Here is a 27,515-nt window from a genome sequence, read left to right on the forward strand (position 1 = left end):
AATCAGCGGTCATCTTCATAAACACTGTGTCCACTCTATTACACTCCTACTTTGTCGGTCCACCTTGTAGATGTAAAGTCAGAGATGATAGCTCATCTGCTGCTGTGCCGTTTGTGCTGTCAGCTGGATGTTTCTGATTCTCAGTCCAGCAGCGACACTGAGGTGTTTAAAAACTCCAGCAGCACTGCTGTGTCTGATCCACTCAGACCAGCGCAACACACACTAACACACCACCACCACGTCAGTGTTACTGCAGTGCTAATAGCACCCCCTTGTGAAGAATCTTCAGCCTGCTAAATATTTCACAAGGCCGTTTTTGTTCAATGTCCAGTCTACATCAAAGATTTAGTCAAACGTAATACATGTTTATGTGAGAAGAATCTGGATTTATTTTCAGACATTCGTTCCTTCAACAGTATCGCGTCTCTAACAGTGTCAGCACTGCCCACTCAGCCGTGTAGAAAACCTGATAGAAAATTACAAAACAAACACTGACCAAGTTAAACACAGACTTGTGGACTGCATTATTACTGTTACTGTCACCATGACGAGTCAGGGTTGTGGGTAATGTAGTCTGAGCTGTGACTGTGCACCACTTACACGTTCATAACACCACAGCAGTGTGAACATCATTAACACCAACAAAGGGCTGTGTGAAAATGCTGTATTTGTACATGAATGAATTTTTTCCAAACACCAGTAACACAATATAAGAAAAAAATCAACTCAACAAGCAAAGATAAAGCATTGGTGCATAAAGAAGTCTAATTTAAACTATTTTTGCTCTCCCACAGCAGGCATTTGTGCAAAAATGAAATCTTTTTGCTTTTTACAAAAAGAAACCGAAAGAGGTGCTTAAAGGGGAATCACACCATTTTTCTTAATTCCTGCATAATTAAGTAGTTAAGCTCTAAGAGTCGTTCAGAGTGTTTGGTGTGAAACGCTCCATTCTAGAGAAACTTACCGAGTCAGAACTGTTCAGTGATAGGAACCAGACGTCCACCTCTAAAAGCTCCCTCACAGAAAGTTCCTACATGAAATGGTTATGAATTCACTGCCTGATGACTGAGACACTGTTTTATGGTAGTTTAGAGAACTTAAACTCCATTCATGGTGGAGGGATACATGCAGGGCGCTGTGAGGCAAAATAGTCCCCAAAGAAAACTTATTATTTCAGATTTTCCACTATTTTCATCATCAACATTCCATATAAACTCAGAAGACTCGTGTAGGTTCACTGGTGGTTCTGGATAGTAAATAAAATGTCTATATTTGTGTTGTAGTCATGGCGACCCCTGGTTCCCATCACCACCACTGTAAAGAAATCTGTTAAGTTTCTCTGCAATGAATTGTTTCACCGTTCTCAAAGACTCTCTTTGGATCTTAACTATTTAATTAAGTTTTGAAAAAAAAAAATTTTAGTTCCTCTTTAAAACCTTAGAAGGTTTTAGTAAATGTTAGCAAAGAGTTTAACAATGGAAATGCATAATATTGGTTTTTGGTATTTAGTGTACATAAAAATGCCGGCTTTCCTCCGCATTGCAAACCAGACCACCTCAGCCGACTCTAGCTTTTATCCACCGTTAGCCACCTTAATGTTCGTTTGGTCAGATTACCCCTTTAATACTTGACCCTGCGTGTTAGGGCGGGGCTGGGGGGAGGTGAGGGTTGGCGTGAGCGCAGCACGCTGGAGTAGGGTGTGGTAAAGCCGCCCCACCGCGGGGTTTTGGATGGGGTGCGTGAGGAGGTGAAGAGTGAGCGCAGCAGCTGCCGTTTCTCAGGCGGTTCGTTCTCTCCGCAGCCTCGCCGCTTACAGGAGCTCGGGGTGGTGGCCACAGGGGGGCGCTGCAGCTGCGCCAGGCTCTCGTCTTTGTGCCGCAGTTCAGCTTTGACCAGCTGCAGGCTGGTTTGCAGCTCCACCAGCATTTGGCCCTGAAGAGAAAGAAAGAGAGAGATAGATAGATAGATAGATAGATAGAGAGAGAGAGAGAGAGAGAGAGAGAGAGAGAGAGAGAGAGAGATAGAGAGAGAGAGAGATCAGATGAGAGGCAGCTCAAGTCAGTGAGCAGGCTAAGAGATACCGGCCCGATCAGCACCGCTCAGCCACAGATACTGGAGGCTCAATTCTGTGGACTCTAATTGTCTACAGGAGCTTTAAAAGATGTGCCGTGTTTCACAGGGCCAGACATGAGAGGACACATCTGAGGAAAACCTGTTAAACTTTTGATGCTGGATTACGGTTAATTAAGTCCAGCACTAACAAGAGCGCCCACTCTAACACCCACCCCAAATTCCTCCAGTCAGGGCTCCATTATCTACTATATGTTCCCACCCACATTTAGGCTAAGATTTCTCACAGTTCTTGTTAAAAGATCATGTCTGACCCCACAAGATGACTTAAGATCAGTCAGTCAGTCATCCTTTATTTAAACTGAGTACACTGAGGGAGACCCTTATTTAAACTGTAGCTGAGCCAATACAGACATCAGGGACTGAAAAAATTGGATAGTAAAAACATATCAAACGCTCAGAAAAATAATAGTAATTAAAATAGTTCATTTAAAAGTATTAAAAAAAAAATCAAACAACCATTAAAATTGCAACTATAGTAACTTAAAACAACAGATCAAACAGAATAGAATAAAACATTACTTAGCATGTTTAGCAAAAGACGGGCAGTGCTTAAAACCTTTAAACAAGAAAAGTGTTTGATTTCTTCTCTTTATGCATCCTGATGTATGAGAAAAGTATTCTGATTGGTCAGTCCGCTAACCATATGCTTGGTGGAATCACTGATTTAAGGCCAATGAAAATGAGCGCTAAATGATGAGCACACTCACAGTTACTCTTCAAGATGGTTACATTTGCTGGGTTCCAATATTCAAAGAAATCTAGCATTTAGCATATTCATCCCTCTTTAACTGACCTCTGCTGAACTCCTGCAGTAAAAGGGTCAGCTTTTGTCTAAAAGTGTAGTTAGATAAACAATCTAAGACACATTTTATTTACTATCCAGAACCACCAGTGAACCTACATGAGTCTTCTGAGTTTATATGGAATGTTGATGATGGAAAATAGTGGAAAATCTGAAATAATAAGTTTTCTTTGGGGACTATTTTGCCTCACAGCGCCCTGCATGTATCCCTCCACCATGAATGGAGTTTAAGTTCTCTAAACTATCATAAAACAGTGTCTCAGTCATCAGGCAGTGAATTCATAACCATTTCATGTAGGAACTTTCTGTGAGGGAGCTTTTAGAGGTGGACGTCTGGTTCCTATCACCACCACTGTGAACAATTCTGACTCGGTAAGTTTATCTAGAACAGAGCGTTTCACACCAAACCACTCTGAACCGCTCTGAACCTCTCTGTTTACATTTGATATAATTATGCAGAACTTTTGAAACTTTTTGTAATCCGTAACAGCTGCTGTATGTCGTACAGTCTTGAAGTAGACCTCATAAACTGTGCAGCTTTAGGCTGAACTGTAAGTTTGGCCTTAACTCTGTGTGCTGTACCTGCTTAGCGAGCGTGGCGTCGGCTGAGCTGAGCGCCATGCGCAGTTTCTCTCCGTCAGTGTTACGGCAACAGGCTCGCTCGCCCGACTGCAGCTTCAGCCCCAACAACTGCAGGTCGGCCCTCAGCTGCCTCAGGTTCTACACACACACACACACACACACACACACACACACACACACACACACACACACGCATATATATTAAATTACACAAACTTACTGATTTAGTTAGAAGGTCCATATTATGGAAAAGAGTCTGACGTTTAGAAGTAAACACTGCTGAAGTGTCGACACACCTTAGTCAATATATAGAAACTCAGCTGCAAAAACAGCCTGTTTTGAATTTGTTTCTGTGATGTCACAAAACCTCAAAGCCACATTTACACATACCTTCCTATAAAGCCTACAGCAGTTTAGCTCTGCCTATTAACGCTATATAACTCAGTTGTAAAGCCAACAAGCCAGTCTGCTTCATTCTGAGGGCTAAAGAGATGTTGGTAAACTGTCGTGAAAAAATGACTTCAGACACGTTTGTGGTACAAAAACGTGAACGTCTAAAGCGGGCCTTATGGAAAAAGGAAGAAAAATGTAGGCAAACGCTCCACTTGAAAATGGGAGTTGGAAAATGGGAAATACCAACTAAGCCAGCTGTAAACTCAGGATTATAGATGATCAACGTTTACAAGATGTGATGTATAATGTGACATTTCACCTTTTACACGAGTGCAAAATGCTAAACTTGCAGAGAATGTGAAATAAATATACACTTGCCCACCTCAGTAAATCATTGTTTAAGTAAAGCTTTTGCTTTTGGAGTATAAAATCAATATATAAAATAACACAAAGTTATATTGGCTGATATTGGTTATCAGAACCTTAAAGTCCTTAAAATCAGCAGCTGCCACGAAATTTCTGCATTGGTCGAGCCGACTGTAACCCAAGTGAAAGAACAGCCATGATAAGATAAACTACTTTGTGTTTCTGTAGTGTGAATGCACAATTAGTTACATTTTCCAACTAATTCTTATATATTGATCACCAATGAAAGTAATTACATATTTCTGCCAGAGGACCCATGAAGAGTAATTGTGAGGAACCAACCAGTTCCATGATTTTCACACCTATTTATACTATTTGAGAAAATAAACATCCTCACACAAACCACTGACCTTCTGTCCCTCTACCAGTTTGCGGTCCGCTGTGCTGGTCAGGCTGCTGCTGCCGACGGTAACTGGGAGCTGCTCCTGGAAACGTTTTAGCTCTGAGGAGAGACGGGACCAGTCAGAGTCAGTCCACCTTAATTACTACATTTTCATCTTACCGCACAGCCAAGAACGATTTCAAACTACATAAAGCAGATGAAGATGTCTTTCCACACAAGTAATACGGTTTCTTATGTGCAGTTTAGAAAAACTCGATCTGGCCAATCTGGCTGATCTGGCCTAAACAGCAGGCTTTAAATACTTGTTGGTAATTCCAAAGGAGTATCTGAACACTAGTTCTCAAAATGACCCTTAAACAATAATATCTACAATTAAAACTATAATAAAACAATTTTCAGTATGTTACTGCAGTGTAATCCTGTAGGCAGCAATGATGTATGATAATGCTAAAAGCCCAGCGGCTCACACGTCATATTTTGCTATAGAATCTGAGACCGAAGCAATCTCCTTCAAAAACGAGTTTAACAATTTAGAATTATCAATTTATTTATCACCATCACGGTTTAACTTCTAGTCTATTTTAGTTTGTCACTTTCATTTTATTTGGCTGGTGTACCATTTTTTAATAATATAACACAACAAAAACAGGTTTTGAGCTGCTCAAATTCAGTGTCACCTTTATTTTTCAATTATCATTTTTATTATTATTATTATTATTATTGTTATTATTAATTAAGTACAGCTATACTTTAGATATATATTAGAGATGCTTTATCAAATCAATGATATACCAGCCATCTACTGATTTTGCACTGATCATGCTTCCTAAAGTAATTTCAGACGTCTTTGCTCTTTTAGCTCCAGTGGCCACATGGAAAGCGCATATTCAGGATGTAAACTTATTATTAATATTTTCTATATATTAACAATAACTGTTCTATGTAAAGGTGTTTGTTGCTGAAATGTGTTGTAGTTTAGGCTATAATTTTTGTGGCTTAAAGAAAGACGAAGCTTCTGAACCCTAAACAGAGAATCAAACACCAATACTCCAGGATTCGAGTTACTCAGGCCATCCCTAAAATTATTATGTATCATTTGGACCTTTCTGGCCCTTTTATGAATCCTGTAAATCTTTACAATTTTAAAAAAGTATTCTAAAGATATTTTAAACTGGTTAAACCTTCTGGCGAACAGCTGACATTACCTCCATATCACCAAAGAATCAGTGGTGGGCAATAATAAATAATTGCCCCCCTCTTTGAAGGCATGTGATTCCCTAAATGTAACTAAAGCCCAGCAGTGAGGAGCTGAACTTTACCCTCCTCTGCTGTCACTGCAGACTGGCAGGGTCTCCTACAGAGCAGCGCTGGTAGCTGTTAATGAAGTGATGCTGTTTATTATTTTAGCGTTGTTCCATTTTGTAGGGGAAGCTACGCTAGAGATGCTCTGCTTTCCTGCTTTGCAGCCAGGTTATTCTCACAATCATGACAATTACATGAAAAAATAAAAATGACAAACTTAATGTTTTTTTTGGATATACAAACAATGATGTCCCATTAAATAAGTTAAAAATACACCTGAATGTTTTAATTAATTTTAAACTGATTTAAAGTTGCATTTTCCAATTTAAGTCTCCAAATCCTCTGTCTGTGATCTTACCAAGTGTTTTGAGCCTCAGCTCTGTCCGTCTGAGGTCCAGCTCAGTTTTACACTGGTCCAGTTCAGATTTACACTGCTCCAGCTCGGCCCTACACTGGTCCAGCTCGGCGCCGTCGTGCCCCGTGTTCCTCTTCAGAGCTGTTGAGGCCAGACGCTTGGATCTACGCAGCCCCTCGGAGTCCACAGGAGGGAACAGGAGGGCTGCGCTTCCTCCCTCCTTCTCCTTCAGCTCCGCCGCCAGCTCTCTGATCTGCTCATCTCTCTCCTAAAAAAGACAAGCGGGAATGGAAACCCAAACACCTGTTTACCTACAAGTAAAAATGAGTTTGGAGAACACAGGAGCAGACAGAGTTGATCCGGTCTGTATGCGGTGAGACGCAGAAAGGAACAGTCACCTCCAGTTCCTGACTGTAGTACTTCTTTAAGCTGCTTTTCAAATAGTTGATCTTGTTCTCGCATCTCTCCTCCATCAGATCCCGTTCACTTTCGAGGGTCTCACTGCAGAACGGAGAGTGTATTTGATAATGTACAGAAAAAAAAGCAATTCAAACCAATTCAATTAATAATAAATTTATTTGCTTGCGATTAGTACACATTATACAAAAGCATATTTATGCAGGGCAGCTATGGCCGTGCCCTCAGATGGAACTCATTCTAAACCAGCTTTGCCACTGCTACCAATGTAGTCATATTTAATAAAAAGACATGAGAGACAATAAAACCTGAAATGTTATCACTTTTCCATGATAAACATAATATAAAAAAATAATAAATAACTACAAAACCTCAGTATAATAATATAATTTTCCAGATTAACAGCTGTTGTGTTCAAATGATGGCTTGAACACTCAAATATCATTTTGCCTAAAAATACCCATCTCTGATTTCTAATATTACAGCTTCATACCTAAAATCATCCTGCATGCGGTTAATTATCTCCATCATCTCAGAGCAGACCTCCTCTCTGACCCTGGCCTCCAGATCTTCTTTCTCCTGACGCTGACGCAGGACCTCTCGCTTCAGCACATCGATGGCCTTTAGCAGCTCCTGTCAAACAGCCACAACACCGTAGCACACTTTTACTTTTTTTTCCCTACAAGGAACTAAAATACATATCATTTCAGCCTTTTTCATTTCTGAAAATTAGCATTCTAGACAGCCGGCAGATAAATAACTGAAAATTAAAACTGGTCATTTAACTAGTTCAGGGTACGAGTTCTGTTATTAGATCTTTACTGCCCACATCGAACAACTTCAGTCTGTCTTATTGAGAACGGCAAGATAAAACAGAAGTTCACCAAAAAAAATAAGGCTTTTACTTCTTTAGTTTTAGCACTGGAGCTATGAGACTAATGTAGCTACCAAGTAACAGAAGCGTACAGCCCACCGATTAGCATGTCTAAATTTATCACACTTCAGAGTAGTAGAGCTCAAAGGTGTATATATAAATCAGAATTAAACAGGCTGTTTGTTACTGTACCTTTAAGACTGGTTGAGGTGAATTAGCTCTGTTCTTGTGCTTCATTCAAAAAGCTGTATGAGCTGAAACGCTCCTTAAAACTTCAATGGAATGGGCTGGGCTAAACGTATGGACTGGGGAGTAAACGCTGTGTTTTTAAACTTTAGCAGTGTTTACGAACAACAAACTGTTACTGAAAAACAGCACATCTGAAAAAGAAAATTTGGCTTTTCCTGCTGTATTATGGGCCCTTTAACTTGAACAGAGAGTAAATCAAAAAGCACAAACTACAGGATCTCCCTATCATTTTCACAGAGAGGAGCGATTAATCTAGTCTGTAGGAGGTAACAGCATCTCCCAGGCTTCTCTAATTACTCACCTCAGGGTCAAACATGGTGAGGTCTCCTTCATCATCACTCTCTTCCTCTTCTTCCTGCTCCATCAAAGTATTGTTGGTTGAGTGTGTGCTTTGCTCTCGAAGGAGTGAGAGGATGTAGGCTACCCGTGTTTTAGTGGAGGGACCATGAACCAGCTGAGAAGACACACACAGAGAACCAGATGAGAACAGGTGCAGGAGTGTGGTAGGCTGAGATGGAAGCATACTGATGACAATCGCTATTACCTGAGTGGCAATAGCAGAGAACTTGAGGGCCTGCAGCGTCTCGTCGTAGGTGGAGGCGCAGGGGTTAATATTGACCACCATGCACGAGTGGCCATGGCCACAGAAGAAGCTCTGCAGCACTCTTGTCAGCTTGCTGTCTCTGAATGGCACAACCTGTGGAGGACGTGACCTGCAGAGGAGATAAGAGCCGAAGTGTGGCTTAGAAACACTGTTTGCTTAAAGGAACAGTTCAGCAAAAATTCTCACACACACACACACACACACACACACACACACACACACACACACTATACTATATATTTAAATAAAAACACTAAGCATGGTGCTAACTGCATGCCTAAATAATCACACACTCACCTCAAACAACTGCACCATGCTCAGGATTTCCCACCGGTCTAAAACAAACCTGGTGGAGAACACAGCAGGCCGGTGGGGGATAATGATAAAATCACATAAACAAAGGCTTCTTTTAATGTAAAGACTTTGTTTATGGGGATGGCCAGATGGAAAAAGAGTGACACTGTGTGTTATGTTTATTTATAACAATAGAAATGTTTCCTTGTTTAAATGTGCAAAAATGGGATGAAATGGAAAATCAGACACTGTTAAAATGGGACAAAATATAACTGGGTGGCCATGAACGTCTTTGGGGCTGCAGTATTCATCAGGTTCAGTCATGTGACTATTTTATTGACCACCACCTTCAGCGTCTGTGTGTGAGCGATGGTGGAAAATTACAAAAGCCATTACTTATAGTGATATATACAAAAAACAAAGTCAGCTGGTCTTGATTCATATATACTTCCCATTAGTTAATGATTTAAAGTCCAACCCTGCAGCAGACGTGACTCACTGCGGGAGACCGGCACACAAACACTAACATTACAGTTATGTGAAAAAACACGTTTGACTCCTCATGCTACTCACTTTCTGTTTTAAATTTCTACAGGTAAGAGCGTCTGCTAAACGACGCTCTTACCTGTAGACCGCTAAACAACGAACTTGAGACACAATGACATTGTAAATGAACAAATTAAAAACAGGTGTTTTTCTTACTTAGCTAACTTTCAGTAGATTAGCCAGTGGATGGTGACAACAGTAAGGCACAACGATAGTGTTGATCAGTTTGATTCGTTTTGATGATTATGCATGTTAACTAGTGATATTACTGCTCAAACACTAAAATAATTAAACACTCATGTCAGTTAGCTTACAAAGTAAAGTAAACGTTATAAAGTGTAATTTGTTTTCTGATGGCTGTTCTCACATTAGGCCAGTAGATGAACGCAAATGAGCGCAGCCAATGCCACTGTGCGTTCTTACGTTACTGTGGTACTTAAAATACTCAGTAATGAGGGGGCGCTAGAGGACAAATCAGAGAGGATCTGTTATGCCAACAGCTAAACATGGACAGCAGAGGAGAGTGAGCTGCTTTAGCTCTTCTGCTGGAGTGAAAAGGTCATAATGGATCATACTTTTTATGTTTATATAAGCTGTCTTTGTGTGAGACTCAGCTGCTCGTCTGCTACAGCAGTTGAGAAATCGAGACCGATTGGATAGGCTTGGCTGTCATTATAGCGCCCCCTGCTGTAACGCTCAGAACACAGCTCCCACTTGCGTTGCGTGATGAAACGCGCCATGACATTTTTAACACAACTACGCGTGAAACGTCATCTGTGTAGCTCGAAGCGTCTGCGTTTGCGTCTTTGTGTAAAGTATTTTTTGGGCCTGAGCGTCTCTACAGTTCCAGTTTGTACTAACTTGTTAGTCTGGTTGTGTCGTAGAGCACTGATGCAGCGTCCCAGGGTGAGGAGGGAAGTGTTGATGTTGTTGGCCTCCTTCATCCTCTCTCCGTTCTGCTGGTCCTTACAGCGCTCCGACCCCGCCAGGTCACAAACTGACAACCTGCACAAACACATTACATTACACACTGCTGAAAAACAACCACCAAGACAACAGGAGGTTACATTTGTATTTTTGACAAGGCGTCCGTCCATTTTTAAGAAATCATTCCTGACAGAAACCTGGATTTCAAAGCAACAGGAATGTTTACTAACGTCACCTGGCTGGCATCAAACTGCAGCTTAGCAGTGAATGTTTGCCGATACAGCCAAAACATACTTTAAGTGAGTGTATTTTTAATACATCAATGATAAACGCTTATGATGTGAGGCATAAACAGTGCCTTACATCTCTCGTTGAGTTGGGAAATAACAACGTATTTACTCAGCCACAATATAACTGGCTGATATTCGCCATCAAGAAAACAGCTGAAAATGCTGCTATAAAACAATGCTGAGCAAAGCTTGTAAGTACAGATTGACTGTATGTATTTGCATAATTTAATGTGTTCCACCCTCACTTTAAAACATAATGGCTTTGTGTACACATAGGCAAGTGTTTGTGTAGCCTTGTTCTGCCTGGCGCTCCACTACAGTTAGCATTACAGGACTACAGTCTTCCATAGACAGGGCACCAGTGGCTAAATTTACATATGCCAAATTTACACTTTTCACTAAAATTTCCACAACATTTTAGCAACGTTCTCATTTTCCAAGAGGTTTCTTGACTGTAAAACTAGCAGATACATTTGTAGGATTTCAAGATTTTCCTGGATGTTTGGGAATAGTTTCGTGCCCATTGGAGCACAGCTGACCTGGATATAGTGTACCTGAATTTACTTGGACGGTTCAGTGAAGACATATTTAGATGTAATTAGTGAGTTTCCTGCCTTACTGCATTCCACAAACTGCTATGAACTAGGAGACTTTTGAGTCTTACCCTTCGGCTACACTTACGTGATGGGGGTTTAGTCAAAGCAACAGCCTCCCTTAAACTAACCGCCAAAATATTATGCCAATACATTTCTTACTGATGAAAGGTTTTGTTTATGACATTCTTCTAATTCTTGTGCTCTTTTAGATTAGATCTTTTTCTCCACATACCACAACATGCCATTTCATTGCTTTTAATTTAAGGTAAATTAACATAATATATATATGAGTGAGTGAAAGGTACAAACTGGATCTGTCTGTCGGCGCTGCTGCACATCGAGAGTAAATTGGCAACTATTTTGATAATCATTCAGAGCACTTGTGATGGTATTTCTCACGGTTTTCAGATTTTTTAAAAACCAAATAATTAATTGATTAATGGAGAACATAATCAGCAGATTGATCCATAATGAAAACAATCATTCATTTTTAATCAGCGGACTGATCCATAATTAAAACAACCATTGATCATTACAAAACAGCTCAAAAGAGCTCCACCTCAACAATTACAACAGTAAAATCCTGATTTACTAACTGTGAAATAACATTTACCATCTGTGATATTTTTGGTTTTCATAGATTCGGTTATCATACCATGAAAATCTCATACCGTTGCAACCCTAATCTGAATGATAACATTTCAGTGGACAAAACATCAGCTTCTCATATAGGTTCACTGGTGGTTCTGGATAGTAAATAAAATGTCTATATTTGTGTTGTAGTCATGGCGACCCCTGGTTCCTATCACCACCACTGTAAACAATGTAACTAAGGTTTCTCGACAATTAACCATTTTGCATCAAACCACTGAATTATGTATGAAATAAGGAACCGCAACTTACTCGCTGATTTGTGTTCCTTGTCCCATCTCTGCCTGCGGATCGATGTGTAGAACTCGAACGGTAAAGATACTGTGACTGAAAGCAAACAGCAGAAATTCTTTTGCTGATATTTATTTTTATAAACCAGCTGAAGTCCTCGGGTCTATCATTATTAAAGTTAATGAATCCTAAGTTAATGAAGAAATACAAAAACAGCTGTTCATTTCCTGAAAATGTGTTTTTCCATTTAAGGACAAAAGCAAACACTACTTAAAAGCATATATAATTTTTATTCAGAATTATGCAAATTACCGTACATATTTTAATTAATTTACAGATTTCCACAAATGTATTTAAAACCACCGTTTCCTGCAAATGTCCTTAAAACATCGAAGCCCAGTCTTATCCTTATTTAGTCCAATAAAGCAGGAGCATAACATCAGCTGTTTAAATACAGACCAACTGATTTAACAACTGGAATCAAGAATGAAAATTGTTGGCTGTAATGAAAACGTGAAATGAAAAACAGCCCTTTGCGGTAAAGATCAGACACCTCTGACTTGGGCTGTGCATTTTCTCTATACTGTACTAAATAGTACGGCATCATTACAGGTCCATTCATTAGTAAAGTATTTTGCTGTTGTTGGAAGAAAACCTTGTATCTCCAAAATGGTAACTTTACAAAAGAAGGAAAAAACCTACTTTACTTTTAATGTAAGTCAATGGAACCAGACTTTTTTCCAAGTCATTCTGGGCCGTTTCTTTTAGGCCAATCTTCATGAAATTTACACACAATGTAAAGGGCAACAGGTGCTTTCAAATTATGTCAAAAATTGAAAAACGACAAAAACGGGATACAAGGTTTTCTTCCGACAGCAGCGATGTATAGTATAGTATACTATAGTGTTGTGCAATTTTGGATGCAGTCTCGAAACATCGCCAAAAACGATGATGTGGTTTAAGATCTAAATATATCTTAATTATTTGGCACACATTTAAAATGCAAGCTGATTTGCAGAAATCGTTTCTTGCTTCTGTCCGCCAAACAATTAATTGTATATTTGCTTTCATTTGCAATGCATGAATGAATTCCACTAATTAATTAATTAATTTGGGAAACGAGTGAAAAGTTTTCACCAAATTAATTCAGTGAAATTCACTGAGTGCTAGCTGGTACCTGCGGCTCGAGTTGTGGTTGAGGTGAGTGCTGGCGAAGCTTTGGTTACATCGTCCGACTCTGAGCACTTTCCAGGCCTCCTCTGCGCTCCGAACCTGAACCCAAGTCAGATCTGCTTACACAGGAGAGCAGTGAGAAGGGCATCAATAATCAAGACAAGGACAATACCAACAGCGGCACAATGTGTGTAAAAATCACAGCTTCAGCCAAGAGTGACTCGACATCACTGCCTGGAAATGTAAACAAAAGAAAGCGCTGTGTGTTCTCGTACCTTTCACATAGGGGTTTCCGTATTTGTCGTCACTCAGTCGCAGCGTGGCTCTCTTACGGCTTTGGAGAGACGGCAGAGCCTCTAGAAGATCGTACAGGAACTCGTTGTAGATCTCATAGAAGGAGACCCAGATGGAGTACTGCAGGCCCTGCTCCAGATCATCTCCACCGCTGAGCGACAGAGGATCCGCCTCCAAACAAACAGCATCTGAATCTGGAAAAGACAGGTGTGCTCAGACCATGTTTTGAGTAGCTTCCACATGTTACGCTTACAGGAGACTCAGATTTAGTTAAACACAAAACCTATAAGAAAGGCTGAGTTTTTACTCAACTGGAAAATCTGCTTTCAGCTGCAGCACCAGTGAGCTGGAATTCTCTACAGGAGTCTCTAAAACTCACTCAATCATTTAAAACTTTTAGTCTCTTCAGAAAGCCTGGAACTGCTACAGTTGAATTCAACTTTTCCTTTTTAATTAATTTTATTATTTTACTTTTTTGCAGCTGCTTATTTATTTCATGTTAATTCTTTTATTTTTCTACTTTATTAAACAAGTTTATTTTTAAGATTTGTAGTTTTCTTATAGCTTATTATCTTCGTTGGTTCTTTTGCTTACTTCTAATGGTGTTTTCATTATATATTTTTGCTAATTTATGCCTCTCTCTTATTTAAGCCATTATTTTTATTTCTTTAAAAATCTATCCATAAAAATCTAAACTTCATCTTAACTTTTTTCAATTACAGTTTAACCTGCTTGGCTACACTGTAAATAAAGGTCACCCCTAAATGTACTTACGAGTCACAATATGGGCTGATAGGTTGCTTGATTGAAAGAAGTCTTAGAGTTGCTGCATAAGTTTTAAAAATTGAATTAACTCTTTAATACCCTTTTAAAACCACAACACTGCAAAAATAATACCATTTAATATGGCATATATTAATGTCCATTTTATTCAAACTGACTGGTTATAAAACTGAGTGTAACTGTGTTCTTACACAGTTCTTATTGTGTTCGACTTCATCAGTTTTGCAGTCCTCTAGCTGTCAATCAGTGGTCAGTTTCTGTCCACTTTCAGCTGGATAGTTTAGGTTGAGTTCTGAATTGGTTATATATCCATTAAAATATGCTTGGACAGCTCTAATTTTAACACCTGTAATAGTTAAACACATTTTATTTTCATATCTATTTTCAGGCTTTGTAACACCTTGTAAGGATCTGCAGGAACTCTGAATCAAAGTACATATACTGCAGAGAGAACAAGGAACATTGAGCTGGAGATTAGAAAACAGATCCCAGAGTGCTTTTCTCCTTTTTGTACGAGGGGAGAGTGAGCGGAGAGCAAAAAAGACAAAACAAAGTATAGAAGGAGCAAAGTTGGTGGAGCATAGTGGGTGATACCACAGATATACATACCTAGATGCTGCGTTGGGTCCACCCAGGCACATAAACGACGCCGCCATTTTGGGGCGGTCAACATCGCTGCTGGACTGCATTCAGTACTTTCAGTACATTGATGGATTTGTTCATGTGTATGTTTGTGTTTCTACTCGGTTTTTAATGTCAGGTGCAGACTGAATACTTTCCTGCTGGTCCGGACGGCTAATTATCACGATCAGTTATTAAAGTAGTAAAAGCTGCTGAGAGCAGATCCGAGCAGCCTGGATTAATCTGTGTCTGAGGATTAGAACTAAACAGATTAGGTGAAAATCGGTTGAGTAATAAGGAAGTTGTGTCTGATTTAATCCTGAGACTCTTCGTCTCTCAGTACAAGTGAATCTGTTCACAAGTGGATCTTGACCTCTCCAACATGGCAGACGAGCAGACGTAATGCCTCACATAGAGAACAACAGGAAATGCGGCATCTCTGTATGCATGTCTATGGGTGATACCGCTGCCCTCCACCGCTCCGTTCACCCAAACAGAGCACACTGGGCTCACTGGGAGGCGGGGCTTGAATTCGCAGGAGGTCTAACAAAGTGTTTCAGACAAAGGGTGAATAGTGATGTACAAAGCACAAAGTAGAGAAGGAGTAAAGTTGGTGGAGCGTAGTGGGTGATACCACTGCCCTCAACGCAGCCGACTGGTGCTATAATTTCCCGCTCATACAAGAACACCGCAGTGGGCAAGTCTCCTAACGTTACATTTGTCTCTCAGTAACATGATGAAACTGTAATCCTCTGCTAAATGTTGTAACACATAACGATTACAGAACGCTTTCAATAAAAAGTGGAAATTACTGCAGCAGTTCAGAACACGTTAGTACAGGATTCTCACCTTCAAGCCGAGTGACCGCTGAGAGGCCACCGATTCCGCTGTCCCAGCTGGTACTCAGACCCCCACGCAGCCTGGGAGTCTCCTCCTGGAAAAAGCACACAGATCAAGTGTGGCTGTAAGTCACAAAGCAAATGTCTAATTACTCGATTAAAGGGGACATATTATGCTTCTCCAGTTCTTCCTGTTCCTGTAGTGTGTTAGGCCAGAAACCACTTTTCTCAGCTGCCTGAAACGCCTCGTTGGAATTCCAGCCCTTTTCCTTTGTTCCAAGTAGAGCTGGGCGATATGGCCAAAAATGTTATCACTATAAACAAAATTTATATCATTCGATATCGATACATACCGCGATAAATGTCAAATCATTATTTCTTTCAAGTTTGAAGGCTGATTTTCGCTCCTGATTGGTTAATTACTGTTTTAAACTATTCTTTATGGTCTGAACACGACAAACACTCACCAAACAGTGGAACATTTCACAGATCTGTCATGGGAGAGTGGGAGAAAGTTTCTGCTGAGCTGTTTTTCCCAGCTGGAAAAGCACAGCTAATTTTGTAATAGTCATAATTTAAGAAAGAAAACATTATTTTAGCTGGTGCCGAGCGCTCGGCTACCCCGCTACACATGACATCACAGTATTCAGACACCAGCTAGACGACTGGATATTCAATTGTAGTAGTTTAAGGGGTGAAACGCAAAATATCAACACCAGACAAACAGGGTCCTCCTTTTAGGTACGTTTAAACTGAAAGTGGTGCTTTTGTGTCGTATTTGATCTACAGTATCATTAATTCACAGTGTCGTCGAGTGACGGAGCTGCTAAAAACAGCTAGCCTGGAAAGCTAGCGCTCTCCCGCTCTCCAATGCCTCACAGCTTCCTCAGTTTACTTTCGTTTAAATCAGGGCTGTAATTTAACAGCGCTGTAGTTGTGAAGATTGTGATTTAACGCTGCTAAAGCTGTTAGGATGTACAGAAAGAGGTGAGTTCGCTGTAGGTCAGTACATTTACACCACTGACCTCGTCACTCACACTCGGTCACAGGAAAGCAGATCGCCAGTCACTCCACTCAAACAGGGAATGTGTAACTCTGCGTTTCAGCCGTTGCTAAAGACTCATCTTACTCGTGGCCCCCTCCCTCTCTAATCATGTAGAAAAACTCGGAAGTGCGCCCTCTCCTGGCAACAGCACAGTAGTGTCGCTTTCCTTGCAGTAGAAAACGCCACCAAGGCTTTCGCTGAACGTGGAGGTGTTAGAGTGGTGTATTATATTATAACACTTATCGAACATGTCGTATCGCTCTATCGAGGAAAAGTTATATCGCGATAATTATCGTTATCGTTTTATTGCCCAGCCCTAGTTCCAAGACGATGCAATCTTGCAACACAGTCCTTACTGCCCGCCTACCGGCAAGTTCAACATGCCATCACACAGCGCGCAGCAGCTACTGCAGGAGGAGGAATGTGTTCAGTGTTATAGCCGTGTGGAGAAGACGCTAACCTGACATTCAGGGTCAACTCTGGATCAAACTGCCACAGCCATGTCAGACACACAGTGTCCTAAACCATCAGATCTTTAAAAACATCATTCACTTAAAAACACAAAAGACCTTTTTAAAATCTCTAAAACGTTTTTGTGCGGACAGGAGACTAAAATGCAGAGAAGGAAAATCAGTTTTCAAAAAATATCAGTATCCGTGTGGACGAGCAGGTCTGTGAGCATTAGCACACTAGCAACAAATATAATTTAGCCACACAGTTTAGTCTGCCATGAATGTGTAAAGTAAATAAGAACCACAAACGTCATCAAACCGACTAATCCATAACGAGATTTGTTAACGTTTTTTTTTAATCAATGTTATCGATTATGTTGATTGATTGTTGCAGCTCTACATTGCACAACTAAACTCTTTAAAAGATGCCTGAGTGAGCTGTAATTGTCTGGGGAGAAAAGACACTGTAAGGGAAGCATCACATCTATATCACGGGACGGTAGAAGCGGACCTGAGTGCAGAGAGGGAAACTCATGAGAAAGAGTTTATACGAGCTAGGATTGTAAGATTTGTTGTATATTACTGTTCATTGTTTATTTGGAAGGAAATGATGTAAATAACATTAGTGACTATGCGTACATGTAATGACTGCACGTTTGGGATGAGGTCGCTCAGAGCAGCGATCAAACCGCTGGCAAACAAAGAAGACGTCAAGACGGTGTGTTCAAACAAAGGAAGATTCTTGTCAAAATGGAGTAAAATTAACAAAACCAGAAAACAAAGACCCCTCTCCAGCTACCTGAGGAAGATCATTATTTGCCCTTTTGCTCTTAATAGAGAGAATTTTTTTTTTTGCTTGAAGACGGTTCTTGTTTATTTCTCTTTTTGGTAGTTTTGGGGCTGTTTCTCTCTTGTTTCTGTTTCTTTTTTGAAAAGAAACAGATCGTGTAGTAATTTCTATTTTTAGCCCTTTTTTCTTTTCTTTCACTAGAACCATATCAGTCAGCCCTCTACAGGTGTGACAGTGACTGCAGTTAGCCACAGCCTTAAATGCAGAGGTCTACAGGTGTGTGGCTTCTGGGAACTGGAGTTCCGAGGGCTAATGGGCTGGACCCTTACAGTTTTTAATGAAAATGCTCATTTTGGGATTTGATGTTTTCAGTGATTCACCTTTTATGAAAATGCTGTACTGGTTTTTGGAGAACGCGAAGCTTAAAACGATGCACAATGTCACAGATAAAATCCCTGAACTAGTATTCCTTCATCACATCTCTCACCCCTCCATCTTTACCTCTTTCAGCAGAGTGTTCCGTCTAGCTTCCTCAGCGCGGACCTCGCTGACGTCCAGCCTGCGGACCTCCTGGCTGAGTACTGGCTTTAGGTCCACAGCAGGGTAGAGCCGTCCCGAAATCTTGTGGAACAGGGAGACTAAAGCCCGAGGCAGGAGACCTGCTTCTGTAGCCGTGCCTGTGGTGGAATAACAGGAGTCAGTGATCTGATGGTAAAGAGAGCTACAAAGAATGATGATTGGCAAAGTTTCACTTTAAGGACCTACAACACAAAACGTACAATATCTTGTATCTAATCTCCCCTCTCAAACGTCCACTTACTGGTTTATGACCCAAAAACATCACTTATTTTTACATTACCATTTTAGAACTTTATTTATCCCTCAAAACTAAACAGGTTGTTATTTGTTAGTGTGCCTTTAAGACTGATCTATGTAAATGAGCTCTGTTCTGATCGGCTACTTTGTATTGTTCCTCATTCAAAAAGCAGTCCAGCAGAAATACACCCGTGCAAGGAATGGGGAATTGGGGAACGGGCGGGGATAAACTGCTGTAGACTGAATAGAAAAATATTAACTGAACAGTCAGTCACAACTTCAAATCTTTTGCTGTTTATTCATAACACTATAAAAATACTTCCTCAGTTGGATGCTTGATATTATTTTTAAAAATATGGGCATTCACATGAGTTAATGGTTAAAATGTGAATCCTACTATCTGCCACCAACTCAATTAATAACCTGTTAACTTTATGTTTTCTTATGACTGAGTTGAGCATGCAGAGCTGTAAGGGACACAAAGACGCTGTGATCCTAAAAGAACATGGGTGGCGGTCTTACCCTGTACGGTGTAGGTTTTGCCAGAGTTGGTTACGCCATATGTATAGAGAAGCCGATTCTTTCCATGAAGGACATCACGCACCATCTGCCTCATGGTTTGGTCATACACATCCTGCTGCGAGGTTTCTGGTCCAAATATCTGAACAGAGTGTAGAGCTTTGATCAACTTCTAATTAAGAAAAGCCCCATCATTTCCTTTAGGATCCCACACCACTGTGATGACTGGAGATTAGGAATGTGAAAATCCAAATGTAAGTTTATGTGCAATTATATGTCTTGCTACTGTAACACTGCAATTACCTTCAGGATTAATAAAGTTCTACCTATCTATCTATCTCTAAAGTCAGGGACACGACCCACGGAAATATTGAACACTGCACTGCATTTTACATAGATGAGACTTTAGATTACGTTGAATGAAAATGCGCTGCCTGGCGTATCAGATGTGACAGTAATATAATGTAGTCTACTGACTTACATGTATCACAAGTTAATGAACATACATGGCCTGACTGCAGCTAGCTAGAAGTTCATATGCACACTTTTTGGTCATGGGCCAAATTACACAGGATAACCATTAGCTAACAACCACATTTGTAGGCTATACCTTTTAGAAAAAAAGGGTCAGTTGGAGCTGACCTCAGCGAAGTGTCATGTAGCTAAAGATTCTGTTTCCAATAGTGCTGTAAACTACATTTCTGAAGGGTTTTAATGTCTGCTCTGTCGGCTCTGGTGCTATGAGTTAAAAATTAAGCGGAGGTGAAGGGTAAGTTCCATCGACTCCAGCAGGAGTCAAGAGTCAACTCCAACACAACCCAGATGTGCGCATCACAAAGGCCTCGCTCAGGCAGCTCAATCCGATTTAGCCAGGAGAGGTTCCTTGCAGTCTGTACAACAAAAAGCCACATCAAATCTGACTTTTTCTGGATTCAAGCCACATTTGTAGGTGGATCTGAATCTGATTCAAATCAGATTTCAGGATATGTCGCTCAGTTTGAGCGGTCAGATCAGATTTCACACGTTTTATTTTTGTCATTCGGGACTTGCCGGTTCATGACGGCATGACATGCGGCAAGAAAGTCTGTGGTGCATATTCACATATTACAGCTTAAACACGGAGAGTAGAAGCTTTTAACATACTATTTACTTTACGGTAACTACTTCATTAAAAGATTTGAACTTAAAACCTGTCTCTGAATATCACTGGTACAGCCTGTAGCTTGTTTAAAGTTTGCTTTCATCTCTAAGTAACTTGATGCTTCCTAACATTTTTAGGACAGTTTGCATTCCGTTCAGAGGGCCTAAAACGAGATAAAAACAGCTAACTCTACAATTACCTGGGATGTTTTGGCCTGCTTAATCTGGACAATAAATTTAAATGTGCATTATAGATCAGTTTGGTTCTGTTTAATCCCTAAAATACTCTGAACTTCTGTTACACATTTCTATTACCTCAGACGTGCATTGTATTTCATGTAGTTACTGAATAATAAACATTAGGATGGCATAAGCCTGGATTTGAAAGGACTAAAATGTTCAGTTTTCTCTCTGGTGATTGGTTTACCCGTGTAAAGTTGAACTTGTGCATGCTCTGGACGATGCCTCTCTCTGCGCTCTTCATGTTGTGCGAGTCTTTGGGTGCTCTGAGGAGCAGAGTGTCTTCAGACTGCACACACACACAGCCCTACACACACACACACACACGCACACACACACACACGCACACACACACACACACACAAAATATACTTTGTTCAAAACTACTTCAACAACAACAGCAAATGTTTAAGTTTCTTTCTGCCTAATCAGTGGGGGTGTAACAGTAAACAGAAGTCATAGTTTGGTTCACACTGCAGTTTGGACATCACGGTTCGGTACAAGTTCAGTACAACGGGATAAAAACAAACAAAAACACCCAAATGCATAAGAACAGACAGTAGAACAGGTTACAGTTTGTTCCACTGACTGTTGAATAGCCCCCCCCAAAGCATCTGCTACAGCCTGTAGTGTATTAAACAGTAAAATGTAAAGATACATTCTCATATAAGTCATATTTTATGCGGGCTGACGTCTGTCCAAAACTGAAGGCAGCTGTCTCGATGCTTTCCTGCCTATACTGTCTAATAAGTCAGTGCCCCAGAAGGCAGCATTGTGATAAAAGTATCTGCAATCAGATCATGTTTGAGGCAGCGACACATCACAACAGTGTTAGACAGAAGGATGCATGTACACTTCCTTCAAAAACAGCTAAATGGAGGAACCTCAGACTCATTAGACTCGGACATTACTGGGTGCCTTCCTGCCTCAGAATATGGTATGAGCAGGCAACATCAACGGCGCTTCAGACACAGCCTTACAGGTTCCAAACTGAAAATCATCTCTTGCTAATGGCTTACAGCTTAAGTTCTCTGGGTGGAACTTGTGAAATTCGGTTCCGCATTACATTCATCAGTCTTCACACACACCACGTATTGGCCGTATGACTGCACGTATCGAACCGTAATGTCCGTAACATGACTGTTCGCGACGAATACATGTACCATTACACCTCTGCTAATCAGTGAAGATAAAAATATGAAGCATACCTGTTCTTCTCCCCTGTCCTTCTCCACCTCTGTAAGGGGTCGAACCCTCAGAAACACCTTCAGCTTCTCCACAGCTTCATCTCTGCTCCCGCTTCTGTCCAGTGGAGTCTTAGTTTGCACTGCCTGATGTCCAGGAAAGTGAGAGAAGAGTCCAGTTACTGCACAGAGTGATTTATCTGCCTGACTTCTGTTAGAAGGAAGGTTCAAATATCAAATTAAATTTGGTTAAAAAAATATTTTATAAGGGTTTAGTACGACTGACTTGAAAATGTCAAAAAGTGTAAGGTAAAGAGTTGAAGAGGGCTGCAGGCTGAAATTTGGTGGAGGAGGGATGATGGGCGGGGCTGTTTTTCAGGGTTTGGGCTCTCAGTTCCAGTGAAGGGTGATGTTGATGCTGCAGCACAAAGACATTTTACACAGTTATCTGCTTCCAGCTTTGTGTCAGCAGTTTGGGGAAGAGCCTTTCCTGTTCCAGCATGACTGAGCTCCTGCTTCATAAAGACTTTGGCCCAGTCCCATTTCTTCTTTTTACCCCTACCCCTTATTTTCACCTTATCACCTTAACACCTTAGAACTGAGTTACAAGGGGTAGTGGTTAAAATCTTGCTATGCAAAATGGGACAGCCCTGAAAAAAAAACAAAAAAAACAACAACAAAAAAAAAATTAACAAAAACAAAACAAAAAAATAAATAAAAAGAGCATCACTTCATTAACAGCTACCAGCGCTGCTCTGTAGGCGACCCTGCCAGTCTGCAGTGACAGCAGAGGAGGGTAAAGTTCAGCTCCTCACTGCTGGGCTTTAGTTACATTTAGGGCATCATATGACTTCAAAGAGGGGGGCAATTACTTATTATCACCACCCCTAATTCTTCAGTGATATGAAGCTGAAGTCAGATATTCTCCAGATTCTTGTTCGAATTTTCCTGTTCCACCTTAAATGGAGCAGCAGTTACATTCTGGTGCTTCAGGTGTCAGAACTGCTGGACTATTTAAGGTGGAACAAAAAAGCTAGCTAGCTACCGAGACATTAGCACGCTATTAGCAATTTTTTATGCTTGTTATGAAAAAAATGACCATAATACACTGAAATGACATTAAACTAAGATAAAACAATGATTATCGCAATTTTTTAACAGAAAATTCTCACATTTGTGGGTTTCTTTGGTCTCTTGTTCAGCCATCTTGCCGGCTTTTCTTTTTTTCTCATATCACTCTGTTTGGAGGGTGATGTAGCCCCAACACTTCGCCCTCCCCCTCTATCTCAACAAGAATCAGGACACCCTACTCCTAGACGAGAACGCCCAAAATGGAGGGCTAAGGGCTAAGTGGTAGGGGTGAGGGGTGAAATGGGATTGGGCCATGGTGTGACCAGTTTGGAATGGAGGAACTCCAGTGGCCCTCACAGAACCCTGACCTCAACCCCACTGAACACCTTTGGGATGAACTGGAACAGAGATTGTGATCCAGGCCTTCTCGCCCAACATCAGTGTCTGACCTCACAAATGCTCTTCTGGATGAATGAGCACAAATTCCCACAGACACTCTCCAGCATATTCTGGAAAGCTTCCCAGAAGAGTGGAGGCTGTTATAGTCGCAAAGGGGGGGCACTCCATATTAATGCCTATGGTCTTGGAATGGGACGTCCAACCAGCTCATACAGGTGTGATGAATAGGTGTTCACATACTTATGGTAATTTAGTTTAGATGGCAGATAAAACATACCTCCTTTACAGGGATCTGAAGATCAGCTGCAGGAGCAATCACTGAAATCTCCTGCAGCGGCGCTCCATAAAGCTGGGAATGGATGAGACCCCCGATATCTGCTGCTGTGGACTCAAATACGGCACCACACTCCTCCTCATCTGACAGGACAGCGCTTGGCGATGGCAGTATTGCAGACATCGCAACACCCTGAAAATAAAATATAATAAAATTACAAAACACACATCTATCTATCTATCCATCTATCTATCTACACATACATTTATATATATATAAAATACTGAGTAACAACAATTATTTGCTTTCCAGAAATTGAACAAACATTATAAGACATGGCACTAGACCTTTTTTTCCCATGAAATCAAAATTAGGCACATACACACATTGATACATAAAAAGAAAAAAATGTTTGCATAAAGCACCGCGTATAGCAGCTGGTGAAGAGTGAGCACAATATTGATTTTAAAAAATATATATATTAAAATAAAGTATGAGAGCTTGACTACAAAAGATGATGATAGCATAAGAGTGAAAACACTAAAGAGATGAAATAGGGTTACAGGTTTTCTTTATTTAAAGGCTGTTTAAGGGGGAGTTCTGTGTAATTCAATTATTGAGACAAAGTTCGATGTGAAATGGCTCAGTGTGCAGAAACTGACCGATTCAGATTTCTTTACAGTGGTGGTAACAGAAACCAGTGGTGATGTGTATGCAAATATTGGCAATTTATTTACCAAAATGACCAGTAAACCTAGAGGTGCCTTCTTACATAGAATTCTTAGACAAGTTCTTACATGCAATGTTGATTATGCAAATAGTGTTAAACCCAAAAACATTTTCTTGGAGACCATTTTTGCCTTAAAAGGCCCCACATGTATCCCTCCACCATCAGCGGATTTTTCAAAATACATTCAAGGCAAAAGCTATGAAATTTCGTAAAACAATATCACAGGCGTCACATTCATATTAAACCACTCTGAACGACTTTATTTGCATAATAACCATTTAATTATGCAGGTATTTCACAAAAAATTAAGTGGAACTCCCCCTTGAAGAAATTCAAAGGCTGCTTGTATTTTACTCTGCAGTGTTTTCCACACCTGAACTGCAGCACAGACAGAACCTCAGTGCTGCACCCTTTAGGAGCTTCAAAAGGTAGCAAAACCAGTTCTAAACCAGAAACTACACAGGTAACCTAGGCCAGGTGTCCCTCGATGTGTCCTACCATACATGCCTATATCGTTAGTAGAGCGTAGTAAGTTTTTCAAACAGCTCACTGTATTTTTGATGCTATTTCAGCCTTACTTCAAGTGTGTTGTACAGGCTTGGCTTAATATTACTACTACGGCCTTATAAGATGTTTTAGGCTATCAAAACCATCCAGCCTACAGTTACATAGTTTGGTAGCCTAAGATCACCCTATAAGGGCGAGACCTGTAATATTAAGCCGGGCCTGTATGTGTCAACATACTTGGCCAAAAATTCAGATTTTGATATACGCTATAAACACACGCTAATGTTCACAATAGAAAATTTCATCAGCTGTAATTCCTCTAGTGCGCCTCAGAAACATTAAAAACAGTTTACAGTGCAAATAAAACTTATTCTAGTTGATAAACAGTTAAACTTGTCAATCTCTGTAAGGCAAAACGCTATAAATTTACCCATTTCCGTGTTAGCCAAATAAGACTATGCATATTACTGATAATTAATAGGGCAGACAATATAATTTAACACTTTAAAAGAGTAACTATAATTTACATTTTCAGGAATCCTGTTAAGTTAATAAACATAATAAACCAAGCCTTCAGACGCAGAGTTGTTTTCCTATTCGCCAACGTCTTGTTGGAATTTTCCCGTTCCACCTTAAATGGTGCAGCAGTTCATATTTTATCGCCTGACGCGCCAGAATGCAATTGCTGTACCATTTAAGGTGGAACGGAAAAATCCGAAAACGAATCTGGCGATTAAGAAGTTGACTTCAGCTTCGTCTTACTAACGTGGGTTAAATGTTTTATGTGAATGTGATGAAGAGATGTTCGCTGTTCTAGCTAACTGATAAAGGTTCAGGTTCTGTGTGACCGAACTCAGTAGCGCTGCTAAACAATGCTAATGCTAAGACTAACCGGGACTCTCTCACTGTTTCCGTGTTCTTTTATAAAGCAGCGGGTTTGGTTCGCCTCTCACCTTGGTCTGTGATTCCTTTAGCGAGAAAACGTCCTCGAATGTAAATGTCCTCTTTGTAAATTGTAAATTTCCCCGTTTCGTCCTGTTTGTTTTGTTACTGGTGCTGATGTATCCCCACCTTCACTGCCTGACTGTCTTCTCTGAAGCTAACGCTAAAGCTAAAAGTTAACGTATTCAAACATCGCGCTGCGCGCTCTCCGCCAATCACAGGGAGAGAAGCTCTGCCAATCAGAGGCGCAAGAATGCACGACGCGGCTGCTGATTGGTCCACTGCGCAAGGACTGTTTGAATTTGACCAAAATCCGTCAATGAAATAATCCAGAGTCCAGAAAACTTAACCGTGGAGCACATTACTAAACACAGGACAGTAAATAAGACATACCCCCCGCCCCCCCCCACCCCCCGGCTCTCCAAAAATGAATCAGGAACTAAATGTGGATAATTCAACAGAACGGAGTAAAAATATTACTTGTTCACAATTATTGGAATCCATAAAAGTTTATTTAATTATATGTAACTGCATGAATGCAACCAGTTTTAAACCAGCTTAGCCCTACCACGCTACCACGTTTCTGAAGGAAGCAACAGGAGCTGCTCTTCTAGCTTTACTAAGTGGCCAAAATATGTGGACACTATTTATAAATAAATAGTTAAATGATTAAATAAATAAACAGGGTTGGAGTCAAATTAGTGTGTGTGTATGAAACAGTAATAGAAGTTCATAGAAGAATGGAGGGACAGGGAAGGAACAAATGAAAGGAAAAGGTACACAACAGTTATGAATGGGTAAAAATAAAGGAGTAATGATTTGGTAAAGGAGAAAACGGTTGGTGTAATACTCATAAACAGCAGTTAGTTTATTCGCTATGCAATGTAGGCCACATTTTTGCAAAACGGACCTCACAAAAATTTTGATCCTAGAGTGCTTTACACCACTCCAGCCAATGCTTGGCATTGCACATAGTGATCTTAGGCTTGTGTGCCGCTGCTCCGCCATGGAAACCCAATTCATGAAGCCCCTGACGCTCAGTTTTTATGCTGATGTTACCTTTAAAGGCAGTTTGAGCAGAGTGATGCAGCAGAGGTTCACTTCAGTGCTTGGTAGCCCTGCTTTGTTAGTTTACGTGGTCTACTGCTTCATGGCTGAGCTGTTGTTACTCTTAGATCCATGTCACAATAATAGCACTTACAGTTTGCTGGGGCAGATCTCACAGGGGATAATGTTTATGACCAGACTTGTGGCAGAGGTGCCATTCTATGACAGTGCCATGTTTGAAGTCACTGAACTCTTCAGTACAATTCTACTGCTAGTGTTTATCTATAGAGTTTGCATAGCTATTTGCTTGATTTTATACACCTGTGAGAAATAAGTGTGGCTGAAACACTTGAACTCTGCAAGTAGGAGGGGTGTCCACATACTTATGAGCTAGCGTTAGCTTTTCATGTGTCTTCAGTCAAAATGGTCTTGATCCATCACATTTGCACCCATACCAAAACAGGCTAAAAGGCAGGATAGCTGAAAAGGTTAAAGCGTGGTACTAATAAACCCAAGGTCGTGGGTTCGATCCCCGTACGGGCCATGTGTGGTTTTGCCTCATGCTGCGGGCCCGCAAAGGACGTCGACTAGCAAGCTTTGGCGGAAGCCTGCAAAACACACTCGTAAGGCAATT

General features: G+C 40.6%; 1 protein-coding gene across 1 annotated transcript; it reads right to left on the reverse strand.

Moving 5' to 3' along the window:
• Nucleotides 1–1,250: 1,250 nt before the first annotated feature.
• Nucleotides 1,251–26,008, reverse strand: kif20a (kinesin family member 20A). Its single transcript, XM_036588105.1, has 19 exons — nt 25,846–26,008; nt 23,659–23,847; nt 21,936–22,058; nt 20,915–21,034; nt 19,351–19,489; nt 18,514–18,689; nt 15,736–15,820; nt 13,464–13,676; nt 13,193–13,304; nt 12,037–12,111; nt 10,182–10,325; nt 8,421–8,589; nt 8,178–8,330; nt 7,247–7,386; nt 6,735–6,837; nt 6,340–6,604; nt 4,687–4,778; nt 3,518–3,655; nt 1,251–1,932 (listed from the first exon to the last, which is right to left on the reverse strand). Exons 2-19 carry the CDS (start codon nt 23,836–23,838, stop codon nt 1,621–1,623), a joined length of 2,739 nt encoding a protein of 912 aa, XP_036443998.1. The 5' UTR covers nt 23,839–23,847; nt 25,846–26,008; the 3' UTR covers nt 1,251–1,620.
• Nucleotides 26,009–27,515: the final 1,507 nt, after the last annotated feature.

This window comes from Colossoma macropomum, unplaced genomic scaffold (assembly GCF_904425465.1).
Source record: "Colossoma macropomum unplaced genomic scaffold, Colossoma_macropomum, whole genome shotgun sequence".
In the NCBI taxonomy this organism is placed as follows: Eukaryota; Metazoa; Chordata; class Actinopteri; order Characiformes; family Serrasalmidae; genus Colossoma; species Colossoma macropomum.